Raw genomic sequence first — 18934 nt, forward strand, 5'->3', positions numbered from 1 at the left:
GCAGTCTGCTTCCAGACCGTCCCCAGCTCTTCTGCTTTCTGAATGCTCTTTGGCAACAAAGAGGCTGAATCCCTCAGTATTCCTACAGCCAATTCACAGCTGGAAGGAACTGCAAGCTTACTTAATTCAGGTTGGGTTGTCCTCGTGATCCATCTGTGTGGTCGCAGCATCTGAGCAGCAGAGGCAGAGAGGAGACCTCGGACTTCATCTGTTGGCAAAAAGACATCACGAGCTAAGAAATGTGCACGTACACTGCCGTGTTGAGAGCACCCTGCAGACAAGGGGCTGCCATGGGGATTTTGGCCTTTTGAGTGGCAGGAAAGGAAAATAAATGTCACCTGCATCTTTTTCTTTTTTTTTTTTTTCAGCTTCTGCTCCAGAACAACAACCGCAGCCTCGCCCCTACCAAGGTGTCCGCGTCAAAGAGCCAGTGAAGGAGCTATTGAAAAGGAAACGGGGAAATGTTCACAACACCAGTACCACAGCAGCTACAACGGTAGGAGAAGAAACAAACTCAGGAGGAAATTTTTTCTTTGGTAGCTAAGTGATTGACCAGCGCTGGCACCAGCTGGCAATACTTCATTAATGAAAGAAATCTTGGAGGTAGTGGAGCCTCACGTTGCCTGGAGATACCACTAAATAGATTTTCAATTAAATATTATAAATACATTTAATGCAAATAAAATAAATATGTTTTCACCTTTAAGGTGCTGAGCAGCTTCAATCATCTTTGACTTAGCTGAAGGAGGAAAGTGCTTTGCACTTGGCAGGATCTAATTCCTAGAAACAGAAGGTGGCTTGGGATTTAAGCACACTCAGCCCTTCTGAGAAGGGCTTGAATTTAATGCTTATGGTTTTAATCCCTGGATGTTTTTCTTTTCTAGGTTGTTTTGCCCCATCAGACGCTCCCTCCCTATTCACCAATGGGTAATGATTTCCTGCCTTTCTAAGTGTTTGTCAGCACTGCTGCAGGGAAAGCCACACTGGACTGAGTTGCGATCCTCTCCTGTTTTTCAGGCCAGCCTTGTGCCGATATGGACGGTGCTGCCCCGGCGCTGCCTGTGACAGATGAAGGAGCTCTCTGTTCCGGCTGGCTCTCCCAGCCCTCTCCCACATCCTTGCAGCCTTTAACCCAGTGGACCCCTTACCCTGACTACGTGTCCCACGAAGCAGTCAGCTGTCCGTACAGCGCCGACATGTACGTGCAGCCGATGTGTCCCAGTTACACGCTGGTTGGACCCTCGTCAGTTCTGACTTACACTTCGCAGCCACTGATCACCAATTTTGCAGTAAGTCCAACATCCCTAGCTATAAATGATGGCCAAGGCCCCACCTTCCAAGAAATGTCACGGGGAGTTTAGGATGTAATTACTGTAACTTAGTTATTGTAATGTCATTTGTTCTTGCATCCGTGCCACGTAGCTGTTATAGCGTAGGCCCTTCTGTACTGAGCTGGGCATTGGAGTGGTTTGAGGGGGACAAAAAGCTGCAGTTGTATTGAAATCAGAGACCCCACTGCCATTTCTCAGCTCTCTCGAGTGCTCCTGCAGCACTTTCTGTGTCATTAACACAGAGCCCGTTCATGCTGTTGTCCTGGGAAATGAGTCCTCTCCAATCAAGTCAGCAGCAGGGCTGCCACTGCCCTGAGTTTGTTCAGCTCTGCGACCAGTTATTTACTGTAGGGGAATATCAGATGTGTTGCTTTTACTGTTGTCATCAATTCCAATCTGAGGAGGTGTATTTCAGCTTGGATTTGCAATTGCTGAGAACGCAGTTGTTCTGACTGGGTTTACTCAATAGCTGATAAATGCTGTCGTCTGGGCAAGTACTTGGGATGCAGTCTCTCCAGAGATCTGAGTGGTTTTCAGGGGATTTTTTGCTATTTAATTCCAAACTTTTAACAAAGTAAATGGAATTCTAGGAAGCATCCACTGGGTGGACCAGGAAAATCATGTGGTGATAAGTTTATCAAAAATTGCTATTTAAAGATGAAAGAGCAAGGCCACCAGACCCAAGATAATTCCTTCTTCATTAGGGGAGACGGACAACCAACCTCGAGCAGCTTTATTTTCCCCTTTAATGTTTCAGCTCATCTGCTGAACGAGGCACCCCAAGTCAGCCAGTGGCCCTCGCTGTTGGGGAAGGGCTGTCGTTTCAAACCTGGCCCCGTGTTAGCTGATGGATGGGCTGTTTAGGACAGGTGCTCACGGAGGCCAGAATTAACCTCCTTCAGCCCTATGGCAGCAACTCTTGTGCCCATGGGTTTGCCTTGCAAGAGGTGCTGTCAGCACAGGGTGTAGCTGTCTCATGGGCTTACCCTGAGGGTGGGAGCGGGAACAGAAAGCTCGAGGGAACTTGCCGTGAGTGTGAGCTGCTGCTCGCAAGCACCTGGGACACCCACAACCACCGCTCTCATGGGAGCCCGCGTGGGAAAAGTGTCACGCTGGTGTGAAGCTTTACCCAGAGGGACAGGAAAAAGGGATGTTAAAAGCGAGACTGAGCATCCTTCACCTCGTTTTGCGTCCTCCCCCTGCCCCACCTAACCGAATACTTGATCTCGTTTAATTTCTCTCCCACTCAAACAGCCCCGAAGTGCCACCCCGGCCGTGGTGCCGCAGCTGGAGGTGGCGGAGCAGCAGCCACCCCTCACGTACTTCCCATGGGCACAGCCTCTCTCCGCGCTGCCAGCCTCCACCTTGCAGTACCAGCCGGCTTCTTCCACGCTCCCTGGGCCCCAGTTTGTGCCCTTGCCCATCTCCATCCCCGAGCCGGCCCCCCAGGAGCTGGAGGACGCCCGACGGGTCATCGGCACGCTGCCCATTGAGAAGCTGCTCCTAGAAGACGAAGACAATGATACGTATGTTTTAAACCACGCTCTCTCTGTTGAAGGGCTTTAAGTTGCACATCTGGGGCCTGGTCCTCACTTACTCAATGCTCCCCTTGGCGTCACAGCGAGTTTTGAGTAGAGAGGAAAGCAGGCGGGGAGGGTGGGGGTGGGAACTTGGCTTGGGATTTTGTTGTCCACCTCTAGCACATGCATAGAGTGAAACTCGCTTTGTCCTGGGGCCCAGCACAAGATGTCTGTGCTGTCACAGCTCCTGCCACCTCTCCCAGGCAGGCTTCCAAGCTGCATAGTTCTTGTGCTCAGCCTCAGCACGAGGTGACTTTCATCCTCAGGCACAGGGCACGGCCTAAAATCAATAACCCGTAGTGTAGCCATGGCCAGCTGTAGTGTTTGGTGAGGGTACCTCACCTCTAATTATTATTTCCAAGACCTTTTTCAGAGGACTGCTTTCTAGAGCTCAGTGTAATGCCTTGTATGTGTCTTCGCCCTGTCCATGAAGGAACCTCTTCCTCATTTAGGCAACTAGAAAATATTTTGGGGGCCTAAACAGAGATTTTTCTTGTCTAAGTTGAATTGTCCCTTTGGAAAACCAGAAAATATGAAGGGAACATTTGGTGTACTGGTGCAGATAGATGCATCGGTCTGAAGATGCCAATGCAGTTGAACTGAGTGTCAGTGCAGCTGGACAGCCCTGTGCACAGAGCAACCCAAAGTGGGCTAGGTGAAACGTTTGGTTTCACCAGAAGGTGAAACTTGAAGGTCTCACCTTGTGTGTAACTGCGAGACAGACACGTAGGTGTGGGACAGTGCTTTGGAGTCCTGGTCAAATCCAACGGACAGGTCCTGGGCCCACTGAACTCACCGGGAGCTCTGCCTGAGTCAGGATTGCAAGACATGGCCCGAGGTCAGGAGATGATTGAGAAGACAGGGTCTCCCAAAATCTGGCCTTCGGTCTAACAACAAATTCATGGCATTACTGTTAGCTGGCAATGCTTTCATTTCTTCTGTAGCATTTGAGCGTGAAGTTGGTGATGTGCTGAGACAGGGGACCTCAGTGACCTCTCTTGTGCCTTACCGCTACGGAAAGTTTCTCCGCTGTAGTTTCCCAGGTTCACAGGTGCACACGTTTGCTTTATGGCTTTCTGGTTTTCTTTCCTGGAGAATGAGCAGCTTTACCTTTTCCTCTGACGCAACTGTAAATATTATTGCTGATGTTCAGGAGTGCCATGCCACAAACAAACAGACTTGCAGGAGATGTACCCCCGTTTAACTTCATTTATTGTTTCCTTTAAAAATGAGGGAGTCTTGACTGATGAACACAATTTCTCTGGGTTTTTCTGCTTTCTAAAGCCCAGGATCCGTAGGTGATTTTAGTGTTTGCAAGACTATGCAAAATAATTTATTGCACTGTTTATTACCTGGTGCCCAGCACTCCGCTTCCCACCCAGGCAGTATTTCAAGTAACTTTACAGTTTATGCCTGAGTGAGGTTTGCAAGCTCACAACAAAAGTCTTGAGGACTTGTAAGCATATTTCATTGTTTAATATTAACAAATCTGCTAGACACGAGCAATAGATCATGTAAGTGATCGTAAAGTCATTTGGAAATAGCAGTAGTTGAGGCGCATTGTCATTAGTGGCTTACATTTGCAGAAAAACCCAGCAAAGAAATTAATCAGAAGGAGCTTGGTTCACCACTGGTTACTCCAGCTTTATGAGCACAGAGACGTTCAGTAGGTAAAGCTGGGGTAACGCAGCTGTGAACCAAGCCTGTGGTTGCTAAGATTGCTTTTAAATTTCTTTCACTTCAATGTATGTAAATTCTGTGTGTGGATATAAAACAAAGATGAACTGTTTCAGAATTTCTTTCTGGGTTGTTCTGGTTTAGAAAAAGACAAAATCTTTGCCAATAAAGATCTACGGTAACTTTCACATGCCTAGAGTGTTTTATTTCCTGTCCAAAAGCATAATCCAGCATTGGTTCAGCAGTTAGTCAGTTCAACAACTACGCAGAGGCTAGAGCCACAGATCAGCTGCTGGGCTTTCTGCTCATTTTGCACATCAAGGCAGACTAAAGAGGAACCCCATGGCCCCAGTGTGGCTTGGAAGCAGTATTTGCTCACGTAGTCATTACTCACACGAGCACTCCTGCTGCTCGGGTGGTAGTTTGATCCCTGGTCCCCTCCCTCGGTGTCCCTGGGGATGTGAGTGTGCAGTCAGATCTGATGCTGAGCTTGACTGAAAGCTCTAGACCAGCCAGAGAGCTGCCTTTCTACTTCCCAAAGTTGTAAGGTACGGTTCTGGGCTATGAAATCACCCCGGGGGAATCACCCCAAACAGTCACCCGTTGTTTTCCCCTGGGCAGAGGGGAAGTGCACAGCTCCCCGTGCTGCCAGGCCTGCCCAGTGCCCTGGAAATGGGCCATGGAGGGGTGGAAGTGGCACGTAGCTCTGTGCAGTGCTCTGCAGCACCAGCCGTAGCATTTCCCACATTGTCACATCACCACCAAGCCTGTCACTGCTCTGGGACGTGACAGCTCTGTGTCTTATGCACAAGGTAAGGACCTGGTCCACCCAACAGCAGTTTTAATAGAGTTTAACTGGCTCCGTTTACAAATACCCTGATGGGAAGGGGCTGTTTGCACCTCTGGGTGGTGAGATACTACCGGTGCATCACCCCAAACAAGTGGGGGCATGTGATATGGCACGCTGGGGCCCAGCACAGGGCTTTGGGGAGGGCTCAGGAACCCCCTGGCACAGGGGCAAATCTCACACAAAAGCACTGAAGTGGAAAGGAGACAGCGTGTCCAAGCTCAGGAGTGCTAAGGGCTCTTGAAAGCAGCATTTATTTCGAGGTAGGAGGCCCTTTCCCGGGGAGTGGGTGATTTCAGTGTCGAGCCCTTGGGGCTTTATGGCATGGTTTTGGGGCCCTCTGGGTATAAACCCCCCAAAGCAGCAATGATACCCTGTAAAGCCGTTTGCTCCCAGGGCCAAGCAGTGATCAGTGTCTTTATTTACTGTCTTAGAATTCTACATATTTATGCAGCTAAAGGTATGAGGGCGTTTGCGTTGGCAGCTGCAGAGCGCATGAAAGAGCTGCGAAGACTTGATGCCAAAGAACACCGAGGAAAGGTAACGCACACCATCTTCTCCTGCAAGCAGCAGCGTTTGGGTTGGGCACAGACTTTGCATGCCTGAGAGGAAAGCGATGCCACAAAAAAATCCACCTCGGCCCCTCTGTAGTGCAGAGGAAGCCTGGGGCAGTGACGTGCCTTGCTGAGGTGCCCCTGGCAGATTCTGCAGGTTAGGTGGGATGAGGATAGGCATTATGGCTTTTCAGCCCGTGCTTCACGGAGTGATCTAAGATAACACTGGTCCTGGAAGATGCCAGCACGTTGGCAGCAGTCTCTGAGGCTGGAGGTTTATGCCAGCAGTGCTGCACCTGGCATAAATAATGTTTTGCAAATGCTGGGCTCGGGTTGTCAGCCAAATGAGGGCTGCAGCACACTAGAGGGAGCTCTGAGGAGCTGAGAAATGTCCCCTCTGCTATGATACCATGGGTCCTAGTACATGGCATTCAGAATCTGCCTGTGAGCAATCTTTGGCTTGTGCACCTTTGGCCTTCTAGATAGCATTCAAGCCAGTCTGCCTCTCCCTTTCTCTCTCTCTCTCTCTTTTTTTTTTTTTTTTCTTTTTAATGATGCTTCTGCTTCTAGACTCTCACAGTTTATCTGCTGTGCTATTTTCAGACTCCTCTGCTGGTGGCTGTCACGGCCAGGCAGCCAGCTATTGTCTATGATTTGATCCAGACAGGAGCAGATGTCAGTGCTGTAGACAACAAGGGGCAGTCAGCCTTGCATCTCGCTGCAACGTACGGGTACGCCCAGGTCCTGCAGGTAGGAAAAGCTCTTATGGTTTTAATTGCTAGCAGTATAAGCCTACACTAAAGTCTCAATAGCAGTGTCTTTAAATAACAATCTCAGGTGTCAGTAAGCAATGAAGACACACAGAAGTCTCTATTTCCATCACTGTGTTAGGGATTATCTTCCTAGGATATTCCTCATTTAGGATTATGCTCACAGCTAACATCAGCTCCTGTTATGGAGGGAATAGCTCCAGCTTAATTGGGGGGGAATAAGTTCTTTTTGCACACCACGGCTCTCAGTCTGCTGATGGGGCCAGGCACAGTGGGCTATGCTTGCGCCCTGCTGCCTGTGTTGGAGCAGGGTCCCCAGGGGCTGCAGGCAGCTGTGGGGTGTGGGGAGAAGAAGCACTAATGCCAGGCCAAAACCCTCTCTGTGAGTCCAGTGCCAGCCAGAGGCGAGCAACAAACCGTGTCCGGGTTCAAACCAGCTGAAGGAAGAGCAGATGTGAAGACAGAGCCAGAGCAGGGACATAATAGGGCACATTTTTCACATTTAAAGCAAAGCCAGGAGTCGTTCTGGAAGATTTGCCAGGGCATGGGAGAAACCAGATGCTCCTGTACAGGCAGAATCTTCTAGAGCTTTCACAAGCTATCTGACCAGAGGGAGAGGCATACATATGACCATGATCATCCTGAGTAACCCTTAGAGCCCCCCAGATCTTTCCACGGACAGGGGCTAAACCTAAGCAATGTGCCAGCCGGGCTCTGATAGCCCCAAAGAGGAATTTGGCACAGTAGAAAAGGCACTGGGGCCATTTTTGGGAGGGATTACACAGCATAGCTAAGCATTTTGGAGTGTGTCTTTTCATTGTGTAGTTTTTAGCCATAAAATAGCATTAAGAAAATGTGACTGCCTTGATTCGTGTCAGGGCTGCTTGAGGGCAGCCCCATTGCAGAGCTTCATGGCAGCCCCAGGGCTGCCGAGGGGTTTACCTGCGGGCTGGGCACTGGGCACGGGGTCCTCTGAGGATGAGGAAGGTGCCGCTGGAGGTGCTGCAGGTCCCCTGGCACGCTGGCTGTTTGCTCCAGCATTCATGAGCTCTGCCTGGCACACATGCTGCACCGAAGCCCGAGCAGGCAGTTAATGTGTAACGTCATGGGTTCCTTGGAAAACAGGTGTTTCGCTCAATGGGGACAAGTGTTTTACATTCAGATGATTCCATCAATGCCTCCCAGAGTGCCTTCTGGTAGAAATGCATCTTTTTTTTTTTTTTCTTTAATACCTGTGAAAGGGAATGAGAGAGAACAAGGAAAAATACACACAGCTTTGCTTCTCGCTGGGGTCAAAGCCATGCAGTGCTACAGGGTTTCTTTTGTTTTGTTTTGTTTTCTAATGGCTTAAGCATCTAATCTCTAATCATCAGGCAGCCCAGAGCTACTTGTCAATATTTGAGCTGGATATATTATATTGTTGTTATGATAAGAGAGCACAAGCCCTAACGTTCCTGGATAATCCTCCTGCACCTTGTCCAACTTGCCGAGGCTCTGGATGAGTCACGGCGCTGCATCCTCAGCCAAGATGCTGCAATGCGAGCAGCTCGCTTGATTCACTCAAGAGCAAAAAGTGCTGCTCTGTAATAATTTAGACGAGGAGCGGCCTGGCTGCATCCCACCAGATCTATAAGGTTTTAAGTTAGAGATTTCAAGTTTTTCGCTCTGCAAAACCCAAGCAGCCACTGTAACAAGCTACAGCTTCAGCCTGCCGCACATTAAAAAATTAATAATGAAAAGCAAACCCAGCCTGTGAATTTCCACCGTCAGCAAACTTTTAGGTAATAAAGTTTTACTGTACGTATCAGGGAGAGATTTTCATTTATCATTGCCAAGGATAACTCAGAAGAAATACGAATTGGTGTGACGAAGGCATACATTTGCTTAATCCAGGGTGAAAGTGGGGAGACTAGCACCCTTGAGCTGAGTTTTACTACTAGGGGTTGAGAATCTAATAGGATCTAACAGGATCTCATACTTTGATGGATTTGAGAGACCTAGCAAATATGATCATCCACCCCCCTCTCCGCTGCTGCTAGTTCTAACTGCTTTTAGCCTGGACAATGTTCTGCTGAACTAAAATTCTCCTTTTCCATTTCTCTGTCACGTCTAGGTTATACTGTCACTCGGTTTTCCTCTTGATTTAGAAATGAAGAATTTTGAAGGTGAGACTCTTTGCACAAATATTTTATCGTGATGGTAAAAAAAAATAATAATCAGGGATCAGAGAAGGATCTAGGGCCTTAAGAATACACTTATATATGTTGTCCCTGCAAGCACTTATGTCCTCTCTTTCCATCATTGTCTTCCCTGGGGCTGTCGTCACCTCCCTCCCTCCCTGTTTTCCAGGCCATACCCCCCTGCACTGTGCTGTCCTGGCCCACAACGCCCTGCTGCGGGAGCAGGGGCACCCAGGGGTGACGAAGGAGCAGCAGGAAGGTCTCCAGCACCAGAGCGAGGAGCTGGAGAGCTGCATCCAGCTCCTGGTGCAGGCGGGAGCCTCCATCTACAGCCGGGTAGGGAATTGCTTCTGTCTGTCCCTCAGTCACCCCCGTGCTGTTCATTTGTATGAACTCTGACACTTGTGCTGCACTCAAAATATCAAATTGGAGGAGGATGGACTGCTGGCAGGAGGAGCAAGCCTGTTTCCCTCGCAAGGGACTGGTTGCAGAGTCAGCTCCTGCCTTTTGGGGTTGCTTCCCCGCAGCCTGAGCCAAAGGCTGGGGATTGAGATGGGTGCTGCAGGGAAGGAGGTACCTCGGTGCTGCCCCTGAGCTGCAGAGCTGGCCTGGAGGCCTTTCTGCTGGGTTTACATAATGGCTTTAAGTTGTTCTGCAGGACGTTCATTGTGCTTTGTTTCGCTGTCTGTAATTAGGATGTGAAAAGCAACAAGACAGTTCTGCATTACACAGTCCAGGATGCGAACATCTCCCTGCTTAGGTACTTCCTGGAGCTGAACGCTTTCAAATCCAGGGATTTTGTCAACAGCAAGGTGAGTCAGGAGCTGCCTGGACAAGGTCTGTGTGCCAGTGTCTGGGCAGAGGAGGTGCTGAGAGCACCGAGCTGCCTGCAGTGGGAGGCTGCAAGCATGTGGAGCCATCGGGGGATCTTCGGGGTCCTGCAGAAACCAGACACTCTCTTCCTGTACTCATTTTTCTAGAGGGAAAAGAACAACAGCTCGTGCTTCTGAGCTTTTTTTTTTTTTTTATGCCCTGAAACTGCATTTTCCAGTCAATAGGCACCTCACCTGGAAATGTGCTTGAATTGCCGTGAAACGCAGGCACCTCTGCCAGCAGCAAGAGCTGACAGAAGGAGAGCAGCTAGGCAGGGAAGAGAGGGAGTGGGAAGTGGTTACTCGAGAAGGAGCGCGAACTTCATTATGCTAGGCTGAGAAAACAGATCTGCAGTGATGCAATGGCTTGCTGCTGGCAGCACAACAACACTGAGGGATGGCTGTTGAGGGCTGTGCATCGAGGACCTCTCCTCTCGGAGGGGCCATGAGCAAGCTCTGATTTCAGGGAAGGGAGATGGGGACTTCTCTGCCTCCTTTGCAAGTGTTCTGGCTCTGTCTGTGCCGGAACACGGACAGCTTATTGTGACGGCTCTAGGTTTGAACAGGGAGAAGCCAAACAGGGCCCACAGATCTCTACCAGCTGTCGGGAGCAGTGAGGGAGGACAGCCAGATGCTGCTGGCAGCAAGGTGGGGGCTGACCTGGGCCAGCTGAGAAATCAGCTCCCCAGAGGGAGGCAGGACCCTTGCCGAGCCTGCAGGAGCCTGGGTGCTGTGGCAAGTGAAAGATCTCTGGCTCTGAGAGCTCAGGATGCTAAATTCATGGCTTTAGGCACTCTGCATAGCCCCACTTCCAGACCTGCAGATTTTTCAGTGTCAGTCCCCGAGTGCAGTGTCCCTGCTCAGCCATCCCCGGGTTGCAGAAATCAAGCTCAAAGCCCTCCCAGCGCTGCTGTTCCCACCCCTGCTGCCCCCCACTTCACCTTGGAGCAAGCAGGAGGCAGTGACACTATCTTGTAGCATCAGCTGCAGCCGTCCTGAGCAGAAATCCTGGCATGGCTGAGCCAGACCCAGTACAGCCATCAACCTGCACCCAGGCTGAGCTGACCCCGCAGCAGGATGGGGAGGGAGCTGCTGGCAGAAAACCCAACCTGAGCAGGGAGCGCAGAGGGAGAGGAGGAGGCCAGGGCTCCCCGTGCTGAGGGGGCAGTGCATTTGCTTTGCATTTCAAGAATTTCACAGGCTCTCAGCCTTGCAGTCCCTGGAGCATCCACACGCCTGTGTCCATCAGAGAGGAATCGAACATTTGCTGCTGACACAGTTTTTACTGGGAAGCAGAAACTGGGCAGCTTCACGTTTTTTTTTTCCCCTACAGATTTCTGTTGGGCTGGAGGAGAGGAAACATGTTTTGCTTTGTGTGGGGGTAATTGCACTGGGGTTTTGCTTTTCTGCAAGGTGAAAGGCCTTGCGCTGTCTTTCACTACATTCCTGCTGTATCTTTGAAGACCCTCTAGGCAGGTGCTATCTTGTCCGTGGGAGCTCTTGTCTCTTGATCGCAGTCCTGTGAGAGCTCCCTGCTGCGATAGCATCGCTTGGAGTCTCCAGTCTTGCTGCTGAGATGCCTGGGACAGTGAGAAATGTAACAGCGAGGCTGGCCGGTCCCCATCCCAGCGTTTTAGCTCTTCCAAGTATGACAAGGAGAAGAAAACAGGGACGCTGTGTTTTGGCTTCCCTGGCTCACCCTCTGCTTGCTGTGGTTGTTTCATTCCAAATTCAGTTCCTTGGGGATTTTACAGTGAGAAAGGCACTGAGGGCTTTGAGGTATTTTTCACCTGAAAGGTTTCTAGAGCCCAGATATTAAAGCTCTGAACTGTTGTCTCACGTAAGGCCCATTATAGTCAGTGGAGAGGCTCAAAGATCAGGCATTGCCAGATTGCCCTTAGAGGTTTCTTAGCCTCGTGCTTGGATTTGGAAGCCATCAAATGCTTCTGCCACAAAGATGTGGCAAAAAAAAAAAAAAAAAAAAAAGTAAAATAGATGTTTCCTTTTTAATAAGAAATCCTATAAAGAGTTTGTAAACTATCCCTGGACTTTATGGGATGGTAAAATCGACAAGGATCTGCCTGTTCAGGGCTTGTAAAAATGCCTTGACTGGGAATAGTTGTTAAGGTTTCCATCCTAATGTCCTGTTTTGCTTGGTGCTTCCACGTCCCCCCCACCTCTCTGGGAAGCAGACCCTGGACCCCTGGGCACCCCTTTCAGCACTGTGGGCGCAGGTTGGGCCCAGCCCTTCCAAGGGCAACGAGAAACGTGTGATCACCTCGGAGAGGAAAAAACACGCAGCTGCTGCAGCGAGACCTGGTGCAGGCTAAAAATAACTAAAAACACCTCGCCTCCTGCGTCTGCGTGCGAGCTCTTCCTTGCTTAGAGCCGTTAGGGGTCATACCCCAGTGGGCAGGGGTGTGCGTTTGGGGTGCCCCAGCTGCAGCCCCCGTGGGGTGCCCTGAACCCTCTGGTGGCTCTGCAGCTGGCCTGGGGCACAGGGCCATGTGGGGACACGGCTGCTGCTCCTCAGCCTTGCCTGGTACCCCTCGGAGCAGCTCTGGGTAATGTCAGGGGTCTGGGCACATTGGGGGCTTGCACGGTCAAAGGGGATGCCTGGGGATGCACAGGTCAGCAGGAGCGGGTACGGGGCTGCTTGTTGGCCCCGAGGTGCTGCTGTGGCCAAGCAGCTGTACCCAAGATGAAAGCTGTACTATTCCATCACACACACAAATCTAAATCCCTAAATTTCCTCTGTGAGCAGCCAAACGTGGGGAACACAGAACAGGGACACTCTCTCACCTCCAGTTAGGGAATGGTGTGAGGTTTCTTCGTCTCATTTCACAAGTCTTCGCTCCCAGGGCAGTTGTAAGCAGGCGGCACAGCTTCTCAGAAGGCTTCTCTTACTTGGTCTTCTTCTCCCCTTGCATCAGGCTCATGGCAACACAGCTCTGCACATGGCAGCTGCCCTGCACTGCCACAAGAACCAGAAGGAGATCATCCAGCTGCTCCTCGACCACGGGGCGGACCCGAGCATCCGAAACTTGGACAACGATCAGCCCATCCACATGGCTCCTCCTGGGAAGGCCGGGGACCAGGTACGTCCCCAGGGAAACTGAGGGCATGTCCTGGCCGAGCTGTGTGACGTGGGCCTGAAGTTGTGGTGGTGTGGGCTGGGGGCTCCCACTTCACCAAATCCCTCATCAAGGAGCCCAAAGTGGGCATTAGCAGCTACTCCAAGCACACCTGGGGAGATACCGATGTATAGTTCTTTCACAATGGCAGCAAGACTCAAATGAAGATCAAGTTTCATGCCTACAGGCCTGAAAAGGCTCCTGGAGCTCATTTTAGTCTCCAAAATGTTTTTATGTGTGTACGTATTCCTATACATGTATGTAAGTGTGTGTGTATGTGCATCTGGGTGTCTGCACGCAGCCCATGTGTGCACCCCCCACAATTTCACCCGGTACACTATAAACTTTTACATTTTTTTGGCAGATCAGGCATTTGCTGAAGAAAGGGAAAATTGCATCTGCATTTATTTCCTGCCGCCGAAATGCCAGGTCCTAGGTTGCCTGCTCCTTCTGGAATGGTTTCCACTTCACCTGATCGCAGAAAGCCTCTTAAAAACCCCTGTGAGGACGGTTAATCGACGTGTCTGTGCCCCTAAAATCTTTAACCCCGAGTGGGACAACAGCGTTTCTCAACCTGTGGCCTGGGGACCGTGAGTAGCACGTAAGATACCCAGAGATGAAATTGGAAATGGTTGAGAAGTTTAGTTTGTAATAATCCCGTTACACAAATTAACAAACATTTGGAGTGTGGCCACTCTTTGGCTTGGTGGCAGTGGAAACCCCGTGGTGGTGGCAGAGCACAAGGTGGTCCTTTGGCTGTAAAAGGTTGAGAAATGCTGCTCCAAGGCACGCTCACCCTGTGCCTCTGTTAGCTCCTGTACGGAGGTACCGGGTGAAATGCTGAAGCCTTTGTGATGTGCAATTACCTCGGTTGTTCCTGCTAGCCTGGGAATCCTGAACCTGAGGGAGGGAAAGGACTGGATGGAGGAGGTCAAGCTAGCCCGGGGAGCTTTCCACGGCATGGCACAGCTGTATTCCCCCTGAAGAGCAGGCGTCTGAGCTCAAGGCCTCCAGGGGAGGGTTCCTGCAAGCTGCTGCTATCCCGTTTCTCAGCACTTTGGAAGAAAGCTGAATCAGCTGGCCACTGCCACTGCTCCTCGCCCCACCCTGAGAAAGGAAAGCAGACGCCTGAAGTGTGAGCGCCTGGGGCAGGTTCTGAGCAGGGCAGGTCCGCGTGGCTCCAGGTTCCTGGGGACGAGATGCCTCTGAGATGTCTGATCCGACCCCAGCATGGCAAAGAATAATGTTGTGAGAGCACCTCGGGGCAAGAAGCTCAACTCTCCCCGGAGATAAAGCCTGTGCTGGAGACGGAGCCTTCCCTGGGGTCTGCAGCAGCTTCTGGGGGGGACAGGGCAGAAAACCTTTAAGGCACGTGGGGCTGCCCAGAGGGCCAGAGGGCAACGTGGCCAGTGCTGTCCTGTTCCCACTCCTGCCTAAGGGGGCATGTTAGTGAACTCTTATTCTTTCTGTGAAATGATTTGTAAATTGCTGTGCAATCAGCTGGCAGCGGAGTCTCTGCCGGGTCAACAGGAGTGGAGGTAAATGCCTCCAGGGAGGGAAAGCTGTGTTTTGGTAACCCTTGCACCGAGGGTTCCTCATCTCCAGTGCACGTTCTGAATTTTGCTGCTTTCTTAGTCTTGCACAAGTTATTTTTCTTCTAACAGGGCTGAACAATGAGGCGAAGGGCAAATCTCTCAGATCACTGCAGTGATTTCCTTGATCTGGCTAACTCAAAGAGACGAAGGTTTTAAGGTCTTGTGGGTCATGCAAACCCGGTCTGTTCAAACAACTGCTTGAACAAAAGCTCTTAAGAAAGGCAGGTATCCTGATTAGAGATCTTCTGACTTCCCCAGCCCTCCTCCTTGCTGTTTTGCTACAGCTTCTCACTACATCACGTCGACGAACCTGCCAACATCCTCTGACAAAAGAGCAGACATATTTGCATGTGTTTGCATAAATTTGCATGCATCTGGGCACAGGCCATCCAAAGCATGTGCTTTCTTACATTGAAGGGATGCTGTAACAAGCCCCAAATCGAGTGAGAGCTGCGTTGGTGATTGTCCAGACAAATGGTCAATAAATTATCTCTTTCTTGATCTCGCTAGCAATGAAACTGTAAAACCGTGACGGGCACTTGGCAAGTGAGGCACCCAGGAAGATGTAAAAAGCTTGTTGCCATCTAGAATTGCCTGGGAGGTGCCCTGTTGTAGCAAGAAAATAAATACATGAGCTGTTTTCTACACGGTCTTACGTCTTTATTGTTTCACCTGCCTGCCGTTGGGTGTTTAATGCATCAGGGGCTGTGTGAGCACCACCTGCAGAACATCAGGGAAATATCGGTCTGGGGAGGGAGGGAGGGAGGGATGTGGCCTCTCCCAAAACAGCACCCTGGCAGGCTGTGTCCCTCGGAGGTGGTAGCTGAGATTTGCAGAGGGAAGAGCTCTCGACTGCCACAGGAAGGGTTTGGTGTCTCTGCAGCCATCCCCGTGTTCAGCTTCCCAAAGCTGGTGCACCAAGACCTGCTCTGAAGCCGCTCACCATCACCAGGCCGTTCCTATTGTCTTGGGACCGGGTCCACAAACCTTCCCCTTCCCTGCCCAGCCAGCCCCTTCCTGGCCTGGGCATCAAGAAAATCCATTTGGGGACTCAGAAGTGGCCCCCGTGTTAACTCAGTGCTGGGGTGAATTTCGTTGATTTGAGTAGGATCTTTGTATTTCAAATGTTTTGTGACTGCTTACAATGTACCTTGTACGGGTTTAGCAGCAGCACTGGCGGCGTGATACCCCTTTATTTCCACAGTTTATCTCTTCCTACCTGTGGCTTTGGGTAAGCTGCTAATAACAAAGGCTGGTTATCGCTAAACAAACGCGCTCAAGTGGCACCATGGAAAAGTCAGCAGTGGTTGGCAAGGAAAACTTTGTGATCAAATATTCTGTGTAACTGGTAAAGGACCTGAAAATATTTATTTTTATTTTTTTTTCTCTGTAAGTGCAGCTTACTTCTGGAGTGATTCCTGGCTTCTCTAAGAATGGGGTGGTCCTAGCTGTTGTGTGAGTGCACGTTTGTGTAGGCTGGCAGAAATTCACCTGGCAGGGACTGATGAAAGGGCAGCGTACTGGTAGTGTGATGCCAGTTCTGTTAGAGATATGGCACGAGCTATTATCACCTAATCTTTTTATTATTTTTTTTGGGGGGGGGGGAGAATGGGTAGAAGGGAGGAAAGAGGGGAAAGAATACGTCCCTCATAGCCAGAAAATCCACAATCAGCCTTTGAATAGCCCTCCTGTGTTGTTTTCTTGCTTTCTGTTTGTAGTCAGTCCAGGAATTCTTGTGTCAACAGTGAGCAAGCTGTAACTCGCGCTGCACGTGTCACCTGGGGCTGTTGACACAAAGCCGGGGAACAGCGTCTAAACCGTGTTTGTTAGCAGTCCCGGGCATGGGAGGTTGCAAAACAGTTGTAGAAGGAGCAGCAGAGAAATGGGAAGCGGCTGCGAGGGATGGGGGACAGTGACACGAGCTGTTGAAGTCCCAGGTGCGTGAAGACACTTCGATGGAAATCTCCCCGTCGCATCGGGGCAGCTGGAAATTCGGAGCAGCTGGTCCCGTGTGGCACGAGGCCAGGAATTGTTCGGCCTCTGTTATCTCTCCAAGCACACAGGCTCCCGGCACAGACCTCAGCCACCTGCTGCCACAGACGCGTGGCAGCCCAGAGGCGAGCCCGGCTCGATCTTGCTGGAGGCAGCTTCCTCGTCGGGAGGCTGTTTTTTTTTTGCCTGGTTCTGGCCACGTCTAAAGAGCCAGGGGTAAGAAGCAGGGTGCCAGGGGGTTGTAGCCCTGCCGTTCCCAAGTGGTTGAGCCTAAAGAGCAGTCGCAGGCTCGGTGACACAGCCAGAGGCTTTGCACTGAGTGCTCCTCCGGGGAGATGCACGGAAACCGCTGCTGGCTGTGCACATCTCGGCCACCACCCGCTGATAAACGTGCGGCTGCTGATAAGGTATCGGGCTCAGATATCTGCCTCGCGTGCAGGTGAGGGAGATGATGTCGGGCTGCAGCTCAGCTGACGTCCCTGCCGGTGTTTTTTTGGCAGATTGGGATGCTGCTGGCCTTGTTGTGAGCTCTTAATGCAGGCTCTCTCCCCGTTTGATGCTCGCCCATTTCCACAAGAGCCCCTCCTGCCCGTCCCGCTGAGCTCCAGCTACCGCTGCCAGCCCACGGGCAGGATGTGGTCACACCATTTCCAGCAGCCTCAGATATCTTGCCTCAGCCTTATCCTCTTGGGGCTGTTTGATGCTGGCGATAACGAGCTTTAGTGTGCAGCTAAACCCGTGCCCACCCCACGAGAGCATCGGGCAGGAGCAGGAGCGAGCTGTGGAGCTGGCTGGGGGGGCACGGGGAGACCCTCCAGGCTCCTGAGACCACCCTTAGGGGCTGGAGCATCTGAACCACGGCTAAAATAACACTGCCAGAGTCTGCACAGGGGTAATCACACCTCTAACTGCAGCAAAGATGCAGCTGCGAGCTCCTATTTATAAGCTTTCTGTGACCAAACGTGTTGAACGCTTGGGCCGGCACTGAGCTGAGCTGGGTAAAAACGGGGGAGAGGGGAAGTCAAAGTGAAATGCTTTGTGACAAAGTATTTTAAAGCAAACTTTGAGGAAAAAAATAAAACAAAAAAAAAAGAAAAAAGCTGCTGTCTTACACAAGGCAAGGGACCTGGATGCTGGGAAGGTTCAGCTGGGTCCATGAAACGGCTCTGCCATGGCAAAACCGACACCCCCTGCCAGAGACCTGTTTTCCGAGGAAGGGTGGGGGACAAGGCTGGATTAACTGGCATCAGCTAAATGTTTAAAAAGTTCCATTAAGAGCTGTTGCTCTGCTCTTAGTTCCTCATAGATTTCACGGGGTGAGGAAGTGCTGGGGGATGGGTTTTTGGTCGAACGGGAGGAAACTTCCCTATTTGTGCGTGCCTCACATCCCCAGCCACTTGGGTGACATCAGCTCGGGGGGAAGAAAGCCTTCCAATTCCCTGTGGATATGTCTGGAGGGGAAGATGAGCACACAGCTAGCTAAACAGGGTCTTTGCCTTCACAAATGTGGCTGCTTTTTATTTTTTTTCATGTGGATTTAATGTGGAAGAATGCTTCTTTCTTTCCAGCCTGGGTGCTGAGCTGGGAAACCACCAATCTGCCTAAGTGGTGTTGAAAGGATGTGAGAGAAAGAGCCTTGGTAAGGTCTGGGGTTATGCAGGAAAACAGGGAACCCTCAGATGCGGTAACTTCCCCTTTATACACTTTAAAATATATCATCTGGCTCCTGTTCAGCTGGTTATGCTGAAAGGAGAAGACCTGCTATCCCCAAAACTCTGCCTTCCCAGGGAACCTGGTGCTGAGCAGCAGCTGAAGGTGCCGGGTGCTCGATTCCACCCCGGTGTGGACCTGAAGGGCTTTTCCCACACACAGCCCATGTGCTGAGCCCAGAGTTTGCCTGGAAAACATCAATTTTCCAGCTTTGCAAGAACTGCCCGGGAATTATCGCAGCAGTTCAGGGAAATCTCAGAGCTCTTCGTGGGCAGCGGGCTGGGTGCTGCTGGGCAGGGGCAGCAGGACTTCAGTGACCTCAAGTCAAACCCTCACCTTTGTGAGGACAGGGCCGGGATCCTCGTCATTAGCAGAAGAAAAAAGGACGTAACGAGCGGGATTCAGCATGAGTACCAAATGATTTATTTGTACCAAAAGAGCTGGCTTAATGACATGTGTTTGGCAAGGCAGCTTGGGATCTCCTAAAAACAAAACAAGGGAAAGAAGATAAAAAAAAAATAAAAATTGTGCCTGCCCATGGAAGACAGGAGGACTAATGTAGTGGCAACATCGTGTGGAAGGTGTGTGAGTAGTGACGGGTGGGTTGGACCGTGCAAGGCCCTGCAGCTTCGCAGAGTTCGTGGGCAATTCGTCTGCTTGGGGCAGGGCAGAAGCGCGAGGCCCCGCTCCCA

At 50.9% G+C, this 18934-nt stretch overlaps 2 protein-coding genes across 3 annotated transcripts in view; both read left to right on the forward strand.

The window, feature by feature from the left end:
• The window catches only part of POU2AF1 (POU class 2 homeobox associating factor 1), a 70720-nt gene extending 65960 nt beyond the window's left edge, over window positions 1-4760 (forward strand). Inside the window, exons 5-9 of one of the 2 annotated variants that reach the window (XM_032202049.1) lie at window positions 369-496; window positions 885-927; window positions 1018-1289; window positions 2586-2857; window positions 3856-4760. In XM_032202049.1, the coding sequence (XP_032057940.1) occupies window positions 369-496; window positions 885-927; window positions 1018-1289; window positions 2586-2857; window positions 3856-3862 (722 nt within the window). In that variant the 3' untranslated portion in view covers window positions 3863-4760. Of the gene's footprint in view, window positions 1-368; window positions 497-884; window positions 928-1017; window positions 1290-2585 lie in introns of both variants that reach the window. The other variant, XM_032202047.1, reaches the window with a different exon arrangement.
• Window positions 4761-5897: 1137 nt separating this feature from the next.
• Window positions 5898-13381, forward strand: NFKBID (NFKB inhibitor delta). The gene is made up of 7 exons (XM_032201729.1): window positions 5898-5975; window positions 6593-6739; window positions 8873-8924; window positions 9109-9275; window positions 9635-9751; window positions 12745-12909; window positions 13310-13381. The coding sequence occupies exons 1-7, from the start codon at window positions 5898-5900 to the stop codon at window positions 13379-13381; spliced, it is 798 nt and encodes a 265-aa protein (XP_032057620.1).
• Window positions 13382-18934: the final 5553 nt, after the last annotated feature.

Source organism: Aythya fuligula, chromosome 22 (genome assembly GCF_009819795.1).
Source record: "Aythya fuligula isolate bAytFul2 chromosome 22, bAytFul2.pri, whole genome shotgun sequence".
Classification (NCBI taxonomy): Eukaryota; Metazoa; Chordata; class Aves; order Anseriformes; family Anatidae; genus Aythya; species Aythya fuligula.